The sequence below is a fragment of the Hylobates moloch genome, unplaced genomic scaffold (assembly GCF_009828535.3).
Source record: "Hylobates moloch isolate HMO894 unplaced genomic scaffold, HMol_V3 SCAFFOLD_16, whole genome shotgun sequence".
NCBI classification, from domain to species: Eukaryota; Metazoa; Chordata; class Mammalia; order Primates; family Hylobatidae; genus Hylobates; species Hylobates moloch.
The window spans coordinates 16161540-16174330 of record NW_026652291.1 but is presented as its reverse complement, the minus strand read 5'-3'; the positions used below and the strand labels follow the sequence as shown (position 1 = coordinate 16174330).

Sequence of the window (12791 nt, the reverse complement as noted above, 5' to 3'; positions counted from 1 at the left end):
AAATTCCTGAAGTCTATGACATCATGCCATCCCTAATTAACCTCAACTTGCAGTCCAAGGATAATTCCTCTTAACTAGGTGGTTATTATAGAAACATTTCTATACATTTAAAAATATTTTTTGTAGAGCTGAGGAATGCGTTTCAAACTCAAGCACTATGTATTGATAAAAATCGATCTTAAAAATTTGGTTCTGATTATTTGGCTCTCCTTTGGAATCTAACATTAAGACACTTTTTTAAAAAAGTGACAGGCTACTTACCCTCCCTTCCAATGATATATTTGTAAAAATGGTACCCATGACCTTACTGTCTCAAACAAATGGGCATGTGGGGAGGATAAAATGTCTCTATTATAGTTTCTGCTGTTCTCCTTGAAGAAGCAAAGATCAAGTAACCACAACAAAATGGTCACCTGGGAGCACCGACTACATGGAGACTGCAAAGGACAACAGTGGGGACAACTGAGTGAGCCTCCACTGAATGTCTGCAGAGACTGGCCAGATGAGGGGACGATGGAGTTGCCTGCTTGACTCGTTCCTGCACTTTTATCCCAACAAAACGTGACACACACCGTGATGTGAAAGCTGTCAACTTTTCTTTGTAAATGTTTCTACCCAGGAAGACATGATTTCACCCACCATGAAGCCTTCTGGAAGCACATTCCTCTGAGGCAGCAGCAGCGGTAAGGTTTGTAGGAAATACAACAATGGATATGCCTCCTAATAATACTTAATTTCTTTCTCATTTACCTGCAGTTATTTTTTAAATCTCGTACAGCCTATTAAATTAATTTCCGCGCAGGTCTCTGCCAAAATAATGCCATTTCAGTAGACCAAAAAAAGAAGTCTGAATTGCTTACCTTTGATATGCCTGAGGACAGGTGGGAGGTGTATTGAACACGTGTGGGTGTGGGTGATAAGGTGTCTTTTTCAAAGCCTGAATTAGATTTTGTCTATACTCTGGGTCTATGCACCACAACGACCCTTTCCCAATACTCTGCAAAGAAAATTAAAATACAAAGGCATTAATACAGAATTATTAAGTACTTTGCAATAAGTAGATGTATAGCTATTATCATGTATTTATTTTTAAAAGCTTCTCATTTGTTGACTGTTTGCCAGCCTTAAATATTATACCGACAGTAGAACTCCATAAAATGCACTTCAATCTTGCTTGTATTATGTTTGATAGGCAAAATGAACACACTATTACCAGGTTATGGTGATACAACAATATTACAATTTTCATACCCAAACTACCAATAAAATGAGAATCTCATTGTTTTTCAGTGTCAACATTGAAGAACATGTGCATTCTCTTCTAAAAATGAGTTTAACTGTGTCAGATTTCTAATGTTTGGGGAAAAAAAAAGAGGGCCAAGACAGCCCCGGAAGTCCAACTCTGCTCTAGAAATTTAGTTATGTTTTAAAACCATATGACATCGGGACCATTTTACAAAAACAGAAAAGTAATCCCCTTGTTTTTTTCCAGCTTACTCACAAAAGAATGACATTTACTGTTGGAATGGAATTCTGTAATTACCTTCCCTAAGCAACAAAAGAACTCAGGCAGCAATGGTAAAGCCCAACTCAGAATCCACTATTTATTTTTTGGATTCCTCAGTTCCCAGCAATCGACTCCAGCCATTAAGAGTTGAATCTTTAGAAGTCAAACTTTAAAATGCAAATTTTCTAAAACTGTTCTGTGGAGAGAGGGAGGCTTCCTGTGAGGCCCACTTCCTGTGAAGCGTTTGGTCTATGGACAGCCTATTTTTAAAAATGTAAGTCCTTCCTTTGAGGCCCCCCTGGAACTGGCAGCAGGCCGACGGGCAATCGCTCCTCTGGCTGCACACTTTCAAGTGACCGAATGTACCCAAACTGTTTGATAAGGTCATTTGTAAATATTTACTGATTTGCAGAGAAAAGAAGTTAAATTACATAAACCCGTGCCCACCTCCTGCTTTCAGCCAACAGTAAGATTGATGTTGTCCTCCGACATTTAGAAAGCAAACAAGAAGCTGTTTAACTAACATGGGGGAAGGGGACAATCCAAGAAAATCCCACTGAAGGAGCTGTAAAAACAAGTTACTCCTAAAACCTTTTTAAAAGTTTTAAAAAATCTGTGTTTCATCATCAGTTCACCCAAGTAGTTTCCTTACAAACATTATTCACAGAGCCCATTAAAATACTTTATTATCAACAACATCAGCAAGCCGTGCAACTGGAATTAACTCTTTCTGGTGCAGTGAGAATAGGAGAATTGCTCAAAACCACAGCCAGGGGCTGGAACCTCTGACCACCCTAGTCACCCACCCCCACGTGCAGGCCTGACCCCAGACACAGGTCAGAGTCTGGCTGGACACTCTATGCTTAAACATCAATGTTCTCAGTTTAACCAACCGGATGTTTAAAGACCTGAAAGATTTCAACTTTGGAAAATTCAACATTCCTATGTGTTTTTTTCCTTTCATGCACACATTCTCAAACCCAGAATAGTTTAGGGGGAGCAGTGAGACTTTCCAAGTAAATCAGGCAGGCCACTCAATAATCTGCCCTGGAACCTTCATCCTTTCCTTTGGAAAAGAGCTGTGCGGAAGAAAGCCAACAGCTAAGGAGTAGAGAGGTTTGGGGGGAAAGACAGGAGACAGGTAACTACTAAATTTGGAAAACGTAAAACAAACCACGAAATCCTGTCAACAGTAGGGGTCTGGCCTGATTCCATCAAAGCCTCCCGGTGGAGCCCTGGGCCAGTGGGACCTGCCTTTCTGATCCCTTGCACCCAAGGCTCCAAACCAGCAATAGCTACACTGAGGCCCATGGCTGACATGTGACCCAAACATTTCTGCAATGATATTGTCTCAATTCTGGAAACCCAGTGGCTTTTGTTCTCATCATGGTGGCTTTCAGGGTGGGACCATTTAATCTTACGCTAAAAAAAAAAAAATGACAAAGAAATGAAGGACAACCGGTTGGCCCTCTCAGGGAAATAACCATAAGCCAAGAACGTGGTTTCTCCTAATCCTAAGTGTCTTGTTTACCCATATATACCCTTGGATACCCATAGTAATGTATGCTACCATTTAAAAGCTAAGCAGATTGAACTCAGGAGCCAGAGGCTGCAGCGAGCGGAGATCGCGCCATTTGCACGCCAGCTGGGGCAAGAACAGCGAAACGCCATCTCAAAACAAATAAATAAAAATAAAAATAAAAGCTAAGCAGAATAAACCCCCAGGACCATGCAGGACATTCACAAAGTAATTGATCCAGACGCAGAGAGGCAGGCTGAAGAATAGTAAGAACGGGTGATCTGGAGCCACACAGACGTTTCCTGAGTGGCCCTGCACAAATCACAGTGCCATGGGAAGTCTTGGCTTCCTCACTGGTAAAACAGTGACCCACTTAGAGATAGTTGGGAGGCTCAGTGATGGCATAATATAAAACACCTTGAGTAGTGGCCCTACCTACAGGTACTCTTTCATGCGCGTCTGGGTAAAGAGACCACCAAACAGGCTTTGTGTGAGCAATAAAGCTGTTTATTTCACCTGGGTGCAGGTGGGCTGAGTCCGAAAAGAGAGTCAGCGAAGGGAGATAAGGGTGGGGCCGTTTTATAGGATTTGGGTAGGTAAAGGAAAATTACAGTCAAAGGAGGTTTGTTCTCTGGAGGGCAGGAGTGGGGGTCGCAAGGTGCTCAGTGGGGGCGCTTTTTGAGCCTGGATGAGCCAGGAAAAGGACTTTCACAAGGTAATGTCATCACTTAAGGCGAGGACCGGCCATTTACACTTCTTTTGTGGTGGAATGTCATCAGTTAAGGTGGGGCAGGGCATATTCACTTCTTTTGTGATTCTTCAGTTACTTGAGGCCATCTGGGCGTATACGTGCAAGTCACAGGGGATGCGATGGCTTGGCGTGGGCTCAGAGGCCTGACATACTCAATAAATGGCAGACAGCATCATGAAAATCTCCTTTTGGACACAAGAAAGAGAATGAAACTGGCTGTACAATGTCTTTCATTGAACCAAATCTGATTGATTTTTATCTCCAACAGCAGCAGTGGGAAGGGCCTCCAGCAAACAGATGGGGCGAGTGAAGACAAAATGATCATCTATTTGAATGCACTGGTGGTCCCGGCTCAACAAATTCACTGGGAAGAGCTTTTCGACATTCTCAGCTCCCCCTCTATTTCCATCACTCCCTACATCTGCTTTCTATGAACCCCACACCCCACACTCACTAGTGGGACTTCTCCCTTGCTCAGGAAGCTACTATCACCGACTCATAACTACCTGGCTCATGAGTCTTTTGCCCAGGTCTCTGCAATGTCAACATCAAGCTGAGGTTTAATTCTATACTTGGTCAGTTCATTGTGGCCATCTCCTAACTTTTTTTTTTTTTTTGAGACAGTCTCATTCTGTCACCCAGGATGGAGTGCAGTGATGTGATCTCAGCTCACTGCAACCTTCGCCTCCCAGGTTCAAGTGATTCTCGTGCCTCAGCCTACCGAGTAGTTGGTATTACAGGCGTGCGTCACCATGCCTGGCTAACTTTTTTTTTTAAGTGGAGATGGGGTTTCACCATGTTGGCCAGGCTGGTCTTGAACTCCTGGCCTCAAAGGATCCGCCTGTCTCAGCCTCCCAAAGTGCTGGGATTATAGGCGTGAGCAACCACACCAGGCATCTCCCAACATTAACTGAAGAAATTTTCTCAGGCTTGGATCGTAAGGTTCCTACCCTGATCTATTTGGCATTTTACAATAAGAAAGGTCTGAAATTGCTGACAGTTTTTTACAATCCAGACACTAATTTCAACATATCTCATACTTCGCAATGCTGGCATTCCAAAGAGGAAACAAACAAACAAAAGACATCTTTAGGACACACCCACGGGAACCCTGTGGGTGCCACCAGTAACCACAGCACAGTGTCAGGCTGAGCTTGGAAGGACCACGAGAGAGGCCGGCACCACATCTCATTTTCAAGCATTTTCTTGGGTTTCATGTAACAGTTTGGAGTAGTAAAATGGTTTACTTGAAAACTTTAAAAATGGAAATATGCAAAGGATAGAATGCTCAAGTTTCTTAGGCCAGGAAAAATTACATTTAATGTTCCTAATAGGAGAGAGAAGGCTATAACTTGATTATAGTTGTGTAGTAAGTTTGAAAGTTGGAGCTTTCTTAGAAAAATATCTGCATCTCATCTGAAGACAAGAATATGCAGTGCTTTTTTTGTTTTTGTTTTTTATTTTTTTTAGACAGAGTCTCGCTCTTGTTGCCCAGGTTGGAGTGCAGTGGCGCAATCTTGGCTCACTGCAACCTCCGCCTCCCAGGTTCAAGCCTCTCCTGCCTCAGCCTCCTGAGTAGCTGGGATTACAGGCACCCACCACCACGCCCGGCTTTGTGGCAGGTGCCTGTAATCCCAGCTACTTAAGAGGCTGAAGCAGGATAATCTCTTGAACCCGGGAGGCAGAGGTTGCAGTGAGCTGAGATCGCGCCATTGCACTCCAGCCTGGGAGACAGAGTGAGACTCCGTCTCAAAAAAAAAATAAATAAATAAACAAATAACTGTGAGGGCCATGCACCATTAAGTGTTGAGGAATTCAAAATAATAAGGGAAGAATATTCATTTATAGAAAAGTATGTGTGTGTGTTCACACTCACATTTTTGTGTGTATATATACACTAACACCCCCAGAAAAAAACCTGAGAAAAATTACATGGAAAAATGAGTAAAAAAAATTATGGATGAGCCCAAGTTTCTTTTAAAATTAAAAACCACCTGGGGAGAATAAAAATCAACTCCCTGTTAGAAATAAAAAATTAATGCACAAAAAGAAAAGTAAACAACAGCCCATATTGTAGGAAGAAATGGTTGGCAAAAAATGTTTAAAAAAAAAAAGAAGTAATTAAATCTTTTTGTTGTTTTTTTTGAAATGGAGTCTCACTCTGTTGTGCCCAGGCTGGAATGCAGTGGCGCAATCTCAGCTGACTGCAACCTCCGCCTCCCAGGTTCAAGTGATTCTCCCGCCTCAGTCTCCCAAGAGGCTGGGATTACAGGTGCCCGCCACCATGCCCGGCTATTTTCTTTTTTTTTTTTTTGTATTTTTAGTAGAGACGGGGTTTCACCATATTGGCCAGGCTGGTCTCCAACTCCTGACCTCAGGTGATCCGTCTGCCTTGGCCTCCCAAAGTGCTAGAAATACAGGCATGAGCCACTATGCCCAGCCTATACTTTAAACATTGTTATTCAAACTGTGGGCCAGATACATTCATGGGTCATGAAATGAACGGAATGGATCATAAGCAGCACTGTTTTAATGGAACAGAATGTAACAAACTAGAACCAAATAGAATGGACTACAATATATCTGCAGTAACATATAGTGAAATTTGTATTTGTATAGTTGTGTATATACATGTTTACTGATCACCAAGTAACATACACTTCTTACTGGGAAGCCAGGTCAACAAAGTTTGGTATCTACTGATCTAGGACAGTGTCTGGTTGTGTTTTTTCCCCCTTCTCACACTTGTGAGGAAGAAAGCCCCCTATTAGCAACAGTGGGGGACTTACACATGGCTCTGGGGCAGTGCCTAAGGAAGGGGGATGACAAGGCAGGCCCCATGTCAAAGTGGAGCAGGCACTACCTCTGCCCAGGCCTGTCCTGCCCTGGCCAGGGAGGGGTAGCCTGTAACAATTTCAGTTTGTGCAGAACATTCAGGTATGAAAAGGAAGAAAAGAAAAAAAGACAAAAGGACCAAAAAAAAAAAAAAAAGTTATGATTTTTAGACTTTAAAATTAAACAGGCCAGCCATGGTGGCTCATGCCTGTAATCCCAGCACTTTGGGAGGCCGAGGTGGACAGATCACCTGAGGTCAGGAGTTCAAGACCAGCCTGGTTAACATGGTGAAACCCATCTCTACAAAAATACAAAAATTAGCCGCGCATGATGGAGGATGCCTGTAATCCCAGCTACTTGGGAGGCTGAGGTGGGAGAATCGCTTGAACCCTGGAGGCGGAGGTTGCAGTGAGCCGAAATCGTGCCATTACACTCCAGCCTGGGCGGCAGAGCGAGACTCAGTCTCAAAATAATAATAATAATAATAATAATAATAATAATAATAATAATAATAATAATAATTAAAAAATTAAAACAACACTGAAAGTTTACATTTTATAACAACCCTATTATGCAGATGATATTTACACTTCAGAAATATTTAAGACAATTGTAACCCTGTAAAGCTGATGAGATATTAAAACAAGACAAAAACAAAATAAAAATGAAATGGAGTGGGGAGCTGGGTATGTGTTGGTGATCTTGAAACAATACCTTTTGATGTTTCTGACACACCATTTTGGAGGGTGCTTCTAACACTACCCACCTTCATTCATTCCTTCATTCATATGCTCATGCATTCATTCATTCCTATGGTGCCTACCACATGCCAGGCACCATGAAGGGTCCATTTGTGAATATAAAACAATACAAAAAGGAGACCGCCCTCCTGAAGCTTGGATTCTAGAAGGGAAAAAACACAGTAAGTAAAGAAATAAATAAGCAAGATTATGACAGACTGTGATACCTGCTAGGAAGGAAATAGAATAAGCCATGAGTTAGAAGAGAGGAAGTTGCTGCTGTGTGAGAAATAAATGGGCTGGAAGTGGCAAGAGCACCTGCAGAGAACTGATATGACGGTCCAGGACCGAGATGACCACGGGTGTTGGTTCGGGTGGGCAGCAATGAGATGGAGAAAGGAGGACAGCTCCCGAATGTACTCTGAGGCCAGGTAGCGGCTCACACCTGTAATCCCAGCACTTTAGGAGGCCAAGGCAGAAGGAGAGCATAAGTCTGGGAGTCTGAGACCAGCCTGGGCAATACAGTGAGACCCCATCTCTACAAACAATAAAAATAAAAATTAGCCAGACTGCTGCTTGAGCCCAGGAGTTGAGGTTACAGTGAGCTATGGTTGTGCCACTGCACCCCAACCTGGGCAACAGAGCAAGACCCTGTCTCTTTCTTAAAAAAAGGAGATACAGCAGGGCGCGGTGGCTCACGCCTGTAATCCCAACACTTCAGGAGGCTGAAGCGGGTGGATATCTCAGGTCAGGAGTTCAAGACCAGCCTGGCCAACATGGTGAAACCCCATCTCCACTAAAAATACAAAAAATTATCCGGGCACGGTGGCATGCGCCTGTAATCCCAGCTACTCGGGAGGCTGAGGCAAGAGAATCACTTCAACCTGGGAGGCGGAGGTTGCAGTGAGCCGAGATCGTGCCACTGCACTCCAGCCTGGGAAACGAGCGAAACTCCATCTCAAAAAAAAAAAAGAAAGAGAGAGAGAGAGAGATGGAAACCTGACAGACAGCAGTTGACACTGGCAATGCCGATCAAGTAGGAGAAGTAATTGATATTCAGTAATGGTGTGGGATCATTTGATTTTCCATATGAAAAAATATGTATATAAACATATATACTAACTGGGTTTGTGTACATATACTTTGTGATGTTCTTATGATGATGCAATTGCCTAACGATGTATTTCTCAAAACATATTCCCGCTATTATGCAATGCGCAACTGTATCTGGAGGAATGGACTGCATAAGCCACCTCTCTCCCCTCTGCTATACCCTCATTGACCCCAACCTTTCTAGCAGAAGCTCATAAATGTCATGGTAGGCCTGAGATTGTCTGGCTTTAGAGGTTTAACATCAACTGGTTCCTCTGTAATAGGAGTTAGTAAACTTTTCTTAAACAACTTCTTTTTCCTTTACCAGCCACCTCTAATCCATGGCCTGGTCCCACGGCTTCTCAAAGTACATTCTATAGTCTCTGTAGGTCACATGGTCTCTGTTGCAACAATCCAACTCTGCCATCATAGCACAAAAGCAACCATCGATGTAAACAGATAAATGTGGCTGGGCTTCAGTAAGACCTTCTTTGCAAAAACACTGTCCATAGTTCACCTCCCACTGCCCTACAGCTCTGATACTGGTACCCAGGACTGAGACTCACAACTCCAGGTTTTAGGAACCTTAAAAACCAGAGAAGGAGTTTTCAGGGTTAAGGGATTTGGGCTGGGTCCTGTGGGATGGGTGGGGTGTTGATGATAGCCTAAGTCAAGTGCTCCAAGGTCGAAAAGGAAGACCCCCAGTGGGGGCTACAGACACGGACTAGAGTAAGTTACCCCATCCGTAATAACAACACATACCTGATTGGGCTGCACCTACCATCAGTGCCTTGAGAAATCACGGCATACGTGCAGCTCACTCCCCACCCCGGGTCTTAGTTTCCTCATCTATAAATTAGGTGCTGAGATGAAATCATCCCAAAGGCCTATCATTCTATGCTTTGGGAACGTGTGATTACAGATTAATTAGAATACATGGGTCCTCATGTCTCCAACTCCTTCACAGTTTCAACACAGCCAGCTTTCTTTTCTAGGCCAGTACCACCCATGTGTGGGGTCAGTGAGAAACACATTATTGTGATTTCCAAAGGGAGCCCTTACTTGGCTGACATGGACATTGGAGTCAGACAGACCTGGGTCTGAGTCTTGTTTCAATTTCTCAGCTGTGCGGACTTGGGCAAAATACGTATCTGCTCTGAGCTTCAAATTTTTCATCCATAAAATGGGAGTGAATTAATAATACCTGCTTCACAAGATTGTTGAGGATTAAAGGAGATATTGTGCTTGCTTGGCACATAATAACAGTTCAATAAATATCAGCTCTCGGGCCAGGTGCAGTGGTTCACACCTGTAATCCCAGCACTTTGGAAGGCAGAGGCGGGAGGATCACCTGAGGAGTTCGAGACCAGCCTGGTCAACATGGTGAAACCTGTCTCTACTAAACATACAAAAAATTAGCTGGGCATGGTGACAGGTGCCTATAATCCCAGCTACTTGGGAGGCTGAGGCAGGAGAATCGCTTGAACCCAGGAGGCAGAGCTTGCAGTGAGCCGAGATCACGCCACTGCACTCCAGCCTGGGTGACAGAGCGAGACTCCATCTCAAAAAAAAAAAAAAAATCAGCTCTTGTTATTATGATGGTAACAAAATATTAAATAGCCAGCTTTCCTTGACACTGAGCTCCAAACCATTCAGTGCCTGCCCTGATGGAATAGGTACCTGTCAAATTGTGAAATCATGCAGATTTCATCTAAAAAAACTGCACATGACTATTTGTTTTCCACAGTCTGATGTTACTTTCCTTGGTCCAAAAGAAGCGTTTTGTTTCAGATGCATTAAGATGGAGGTGGAAATGGAAGGATCAAAATAGAACAAAGCAAAGAGCCGGCCACTGGAGTAGTGCCAAGAAGGACATGGGACTTTGAGAAAGCCACTTGCTTTGAGTCATGTCTTTGTGCGCACTGAGAGATGCTCCGGCCGGTATGGCAGTCCAGGGCTTCCTAGAGAGGTCACTGGCCCAAAGGGCTTACCACCTGCCACCTCCTTCCTCGAGGAGAAGAGGCCCTGCCCCCCATACTGCACGGGGGCAGGACAGGGCAACAGCCTGACTTAGAGAATAAAGCTGGAGTGGGCAGAGGTGGATAAGAGAAGGGTCTCCCTGGCTGGGACAGCTGGGCCTCTGAGGCCACTGTTCTCTCAGGGATCCTTGAGCTCATGGTGGGAACTGGAGCGGATATGGTCCACTTCCTCATCACCAAAAGACACTTGTAACTTTATAGAGAGGTGGCCTAGAGGTGGCACTCCTCATCAAGCTGTCATTCTGTCCAGCATATCCCACGGTCTCCCAGGATCTGGCAGGCTTGAAGGCTTCTCCTGGAAACGGCCTAGGTTTATTTCACCATGAGTGCCCAGTTAATTCCCTGGGGCCCCTGCACACTGGCCTTGCATTTCTGCCCCCACTGCACAAAGTGCCTTCCCCTCCCGCCAAAACTGGCTCCTCCTCTACTCTGGACCTGGCTCTGGCTCAACTCCTCGGGGTCCAGCTGCCCCTAAAGGAGGAAGGAGAGAGGATAAGAGGGAGGGACAAGAAAGGAAGAGAGAGGGATGGAGAGAGAGGGAAAGAAAGAGGGAGAAAGAGAAAGGGAGGGAGGGAGGGAGAAAGAGAAAGGGAGAGGGAGGGAGGGAGAAAGAGAAAGGAGGGAGGGAGGGATGAAGACAGAGGGAGAGAGGTAAAAAGAGAGGGAGGAAGGGAGGAGGGAAAGGATGAGAGGGAGAGGGAGGGAAGCAGAAAGAGGGCAAGGAAAGAGGGAGGGAAAGAGGGAGAAAGGGTGAGAGAGAAGGAAAAAAAGGGAGACAGAGGGAGTGAAGGAAGGAGGTGAGGAGAGAGAGAGAGAGAGGAAGAAAGGGAGAGAGGGATACAAGGAGGGAAGGAAGGAAGGCTGGGGCAAGAGCTGATACCCTCACAGCTGCAGGTTCCCCCATGTTTCCACAAAACTCATCCTCAGCCCCCACCACCACCACCACTACCACCACCACCACCTCCAGCACCACCACCACCTCCTCCCCCTCCTCCTCCTCCATCACCACCACCACCACCTCCAGCACCACCACCACCACCACCACCACCACCACCACCACCACCACCGGGCCAGAATGCAGACTTCAGTGGGTCACAAACCCATTCAAACTTCCGTGGGCCTAAAGAAAGGTGGATCCTTGGTCCTGATTTTGAAGCAGGTCCCTGAACACCGCTTGTAAAGCGCTAACAGCACAGGAGTTGGGCAGGGCCCTGTGATACAAAGGCAGGGTCCGTTTCCTTAAGGTGGGGAACCTCTAGAGGAACACAAACAAGAAGTGATTACAAAGGATTACACAAGCTGGCCAATGGGCTGCCGGACAACAGAGGACAAAAGAGATGAGCCCTGGGGGAGGAAGGGGTTAAAAACTGCACGTGCGCACACACTCGTGCACCAGCTCCTCCTGGGGCCCCATGCCCCTGAGGGCTCATGCCCCTGCTCAGGAAGCCCCTCCAGCTCCCACTTGAGCTATCCCCACAGTAACACCCCCACACCCCCAGCCTTTAGAGGCTGGGTTCTCGTCACCACACCTCCTCTGGCCTTCCCACCAAACGCCTGCATGGGGTCCAAGTTCCCAGGGTCATGTGTCTCTTTCAAGATCATGAGAGACAAATACTACAAACTAACCCATGACTATGTGCCCATGAGGGGCCACAGGCAATGCCAGGACTTTCCCAGAGAATATTCTGGAAAGAATCCCTACATATAGCTCCCAACAAGGGGATCAAGTGGTATGGTTCTTGTCTACACTGCTAACTTGCTGTGTTACTGGGGACAAACCGCTTGTCCTCTCAGATTCACAATCTCTTCATCTATATATTGGCAAAAATACCATCTTCTCCAAAAGTCATTTTGGGCTTGAATGAGATGATGATGTATACAATATACCTAACACCATCCTCAGCATGGGAAAGGCAGTTAATCCACTTAATTCTCCCCTCTGTCAAGGGACGTCACAGTAGAAGTTAGGTGGTACTAGCAGAAAAACAAATAGAACAGATCCAAGTTATTCACCATGAACTTATGGCCTCTGCTTCAAAATATGTAAGGAAGGCCAGGTGCAGTGGCTCATGCCTGGTCACAGGACTTTTGGGAGGCTGAGATGGGATGACTGCTTGAGCCTAGGAGGTCAAGGCTGCAGTGAGCTATGATGGAGCCACTGTACTCCAGCCTGGGTAACTGAGCAAGACCCTGTCTGTAATACATATATATATTCTTCCATAGCAAGTGACTGATTCCTGAAGGCCCTTCATTTTCTAAAATTCTATCATTTACAGTCTAACAACATTGGGGAAATGTTTACACTTCA

At 45.2% G+C, this 12791-nt stretch overlaps 1 protein-coding gene across 5 annotated transcripts in view; it reads right to left on the bottom strand.

Annotated features, from left to right (window-relative positions):
* Positions 1 to 12791, bottom strand: part of FOXN3 (forkhead box N3) — a 459903-nt gene that overhangs the window by 188706 nt on the left and 258406 nt on the right. For all 5 annotated transcript variants that reach the window (XM_032179275.3, XM_058429470.1, XM_058429471.1 and 2 more), the window contains one exon: positions 861 to 997. In XM_032179275.3, coding sequence (XP_032035166.1) covers positions 861 to 997 — 137 coding nt within the window. The remainder of the gene's footprint in view (positions 1 to 860; positions 998 to 12791) is intronic.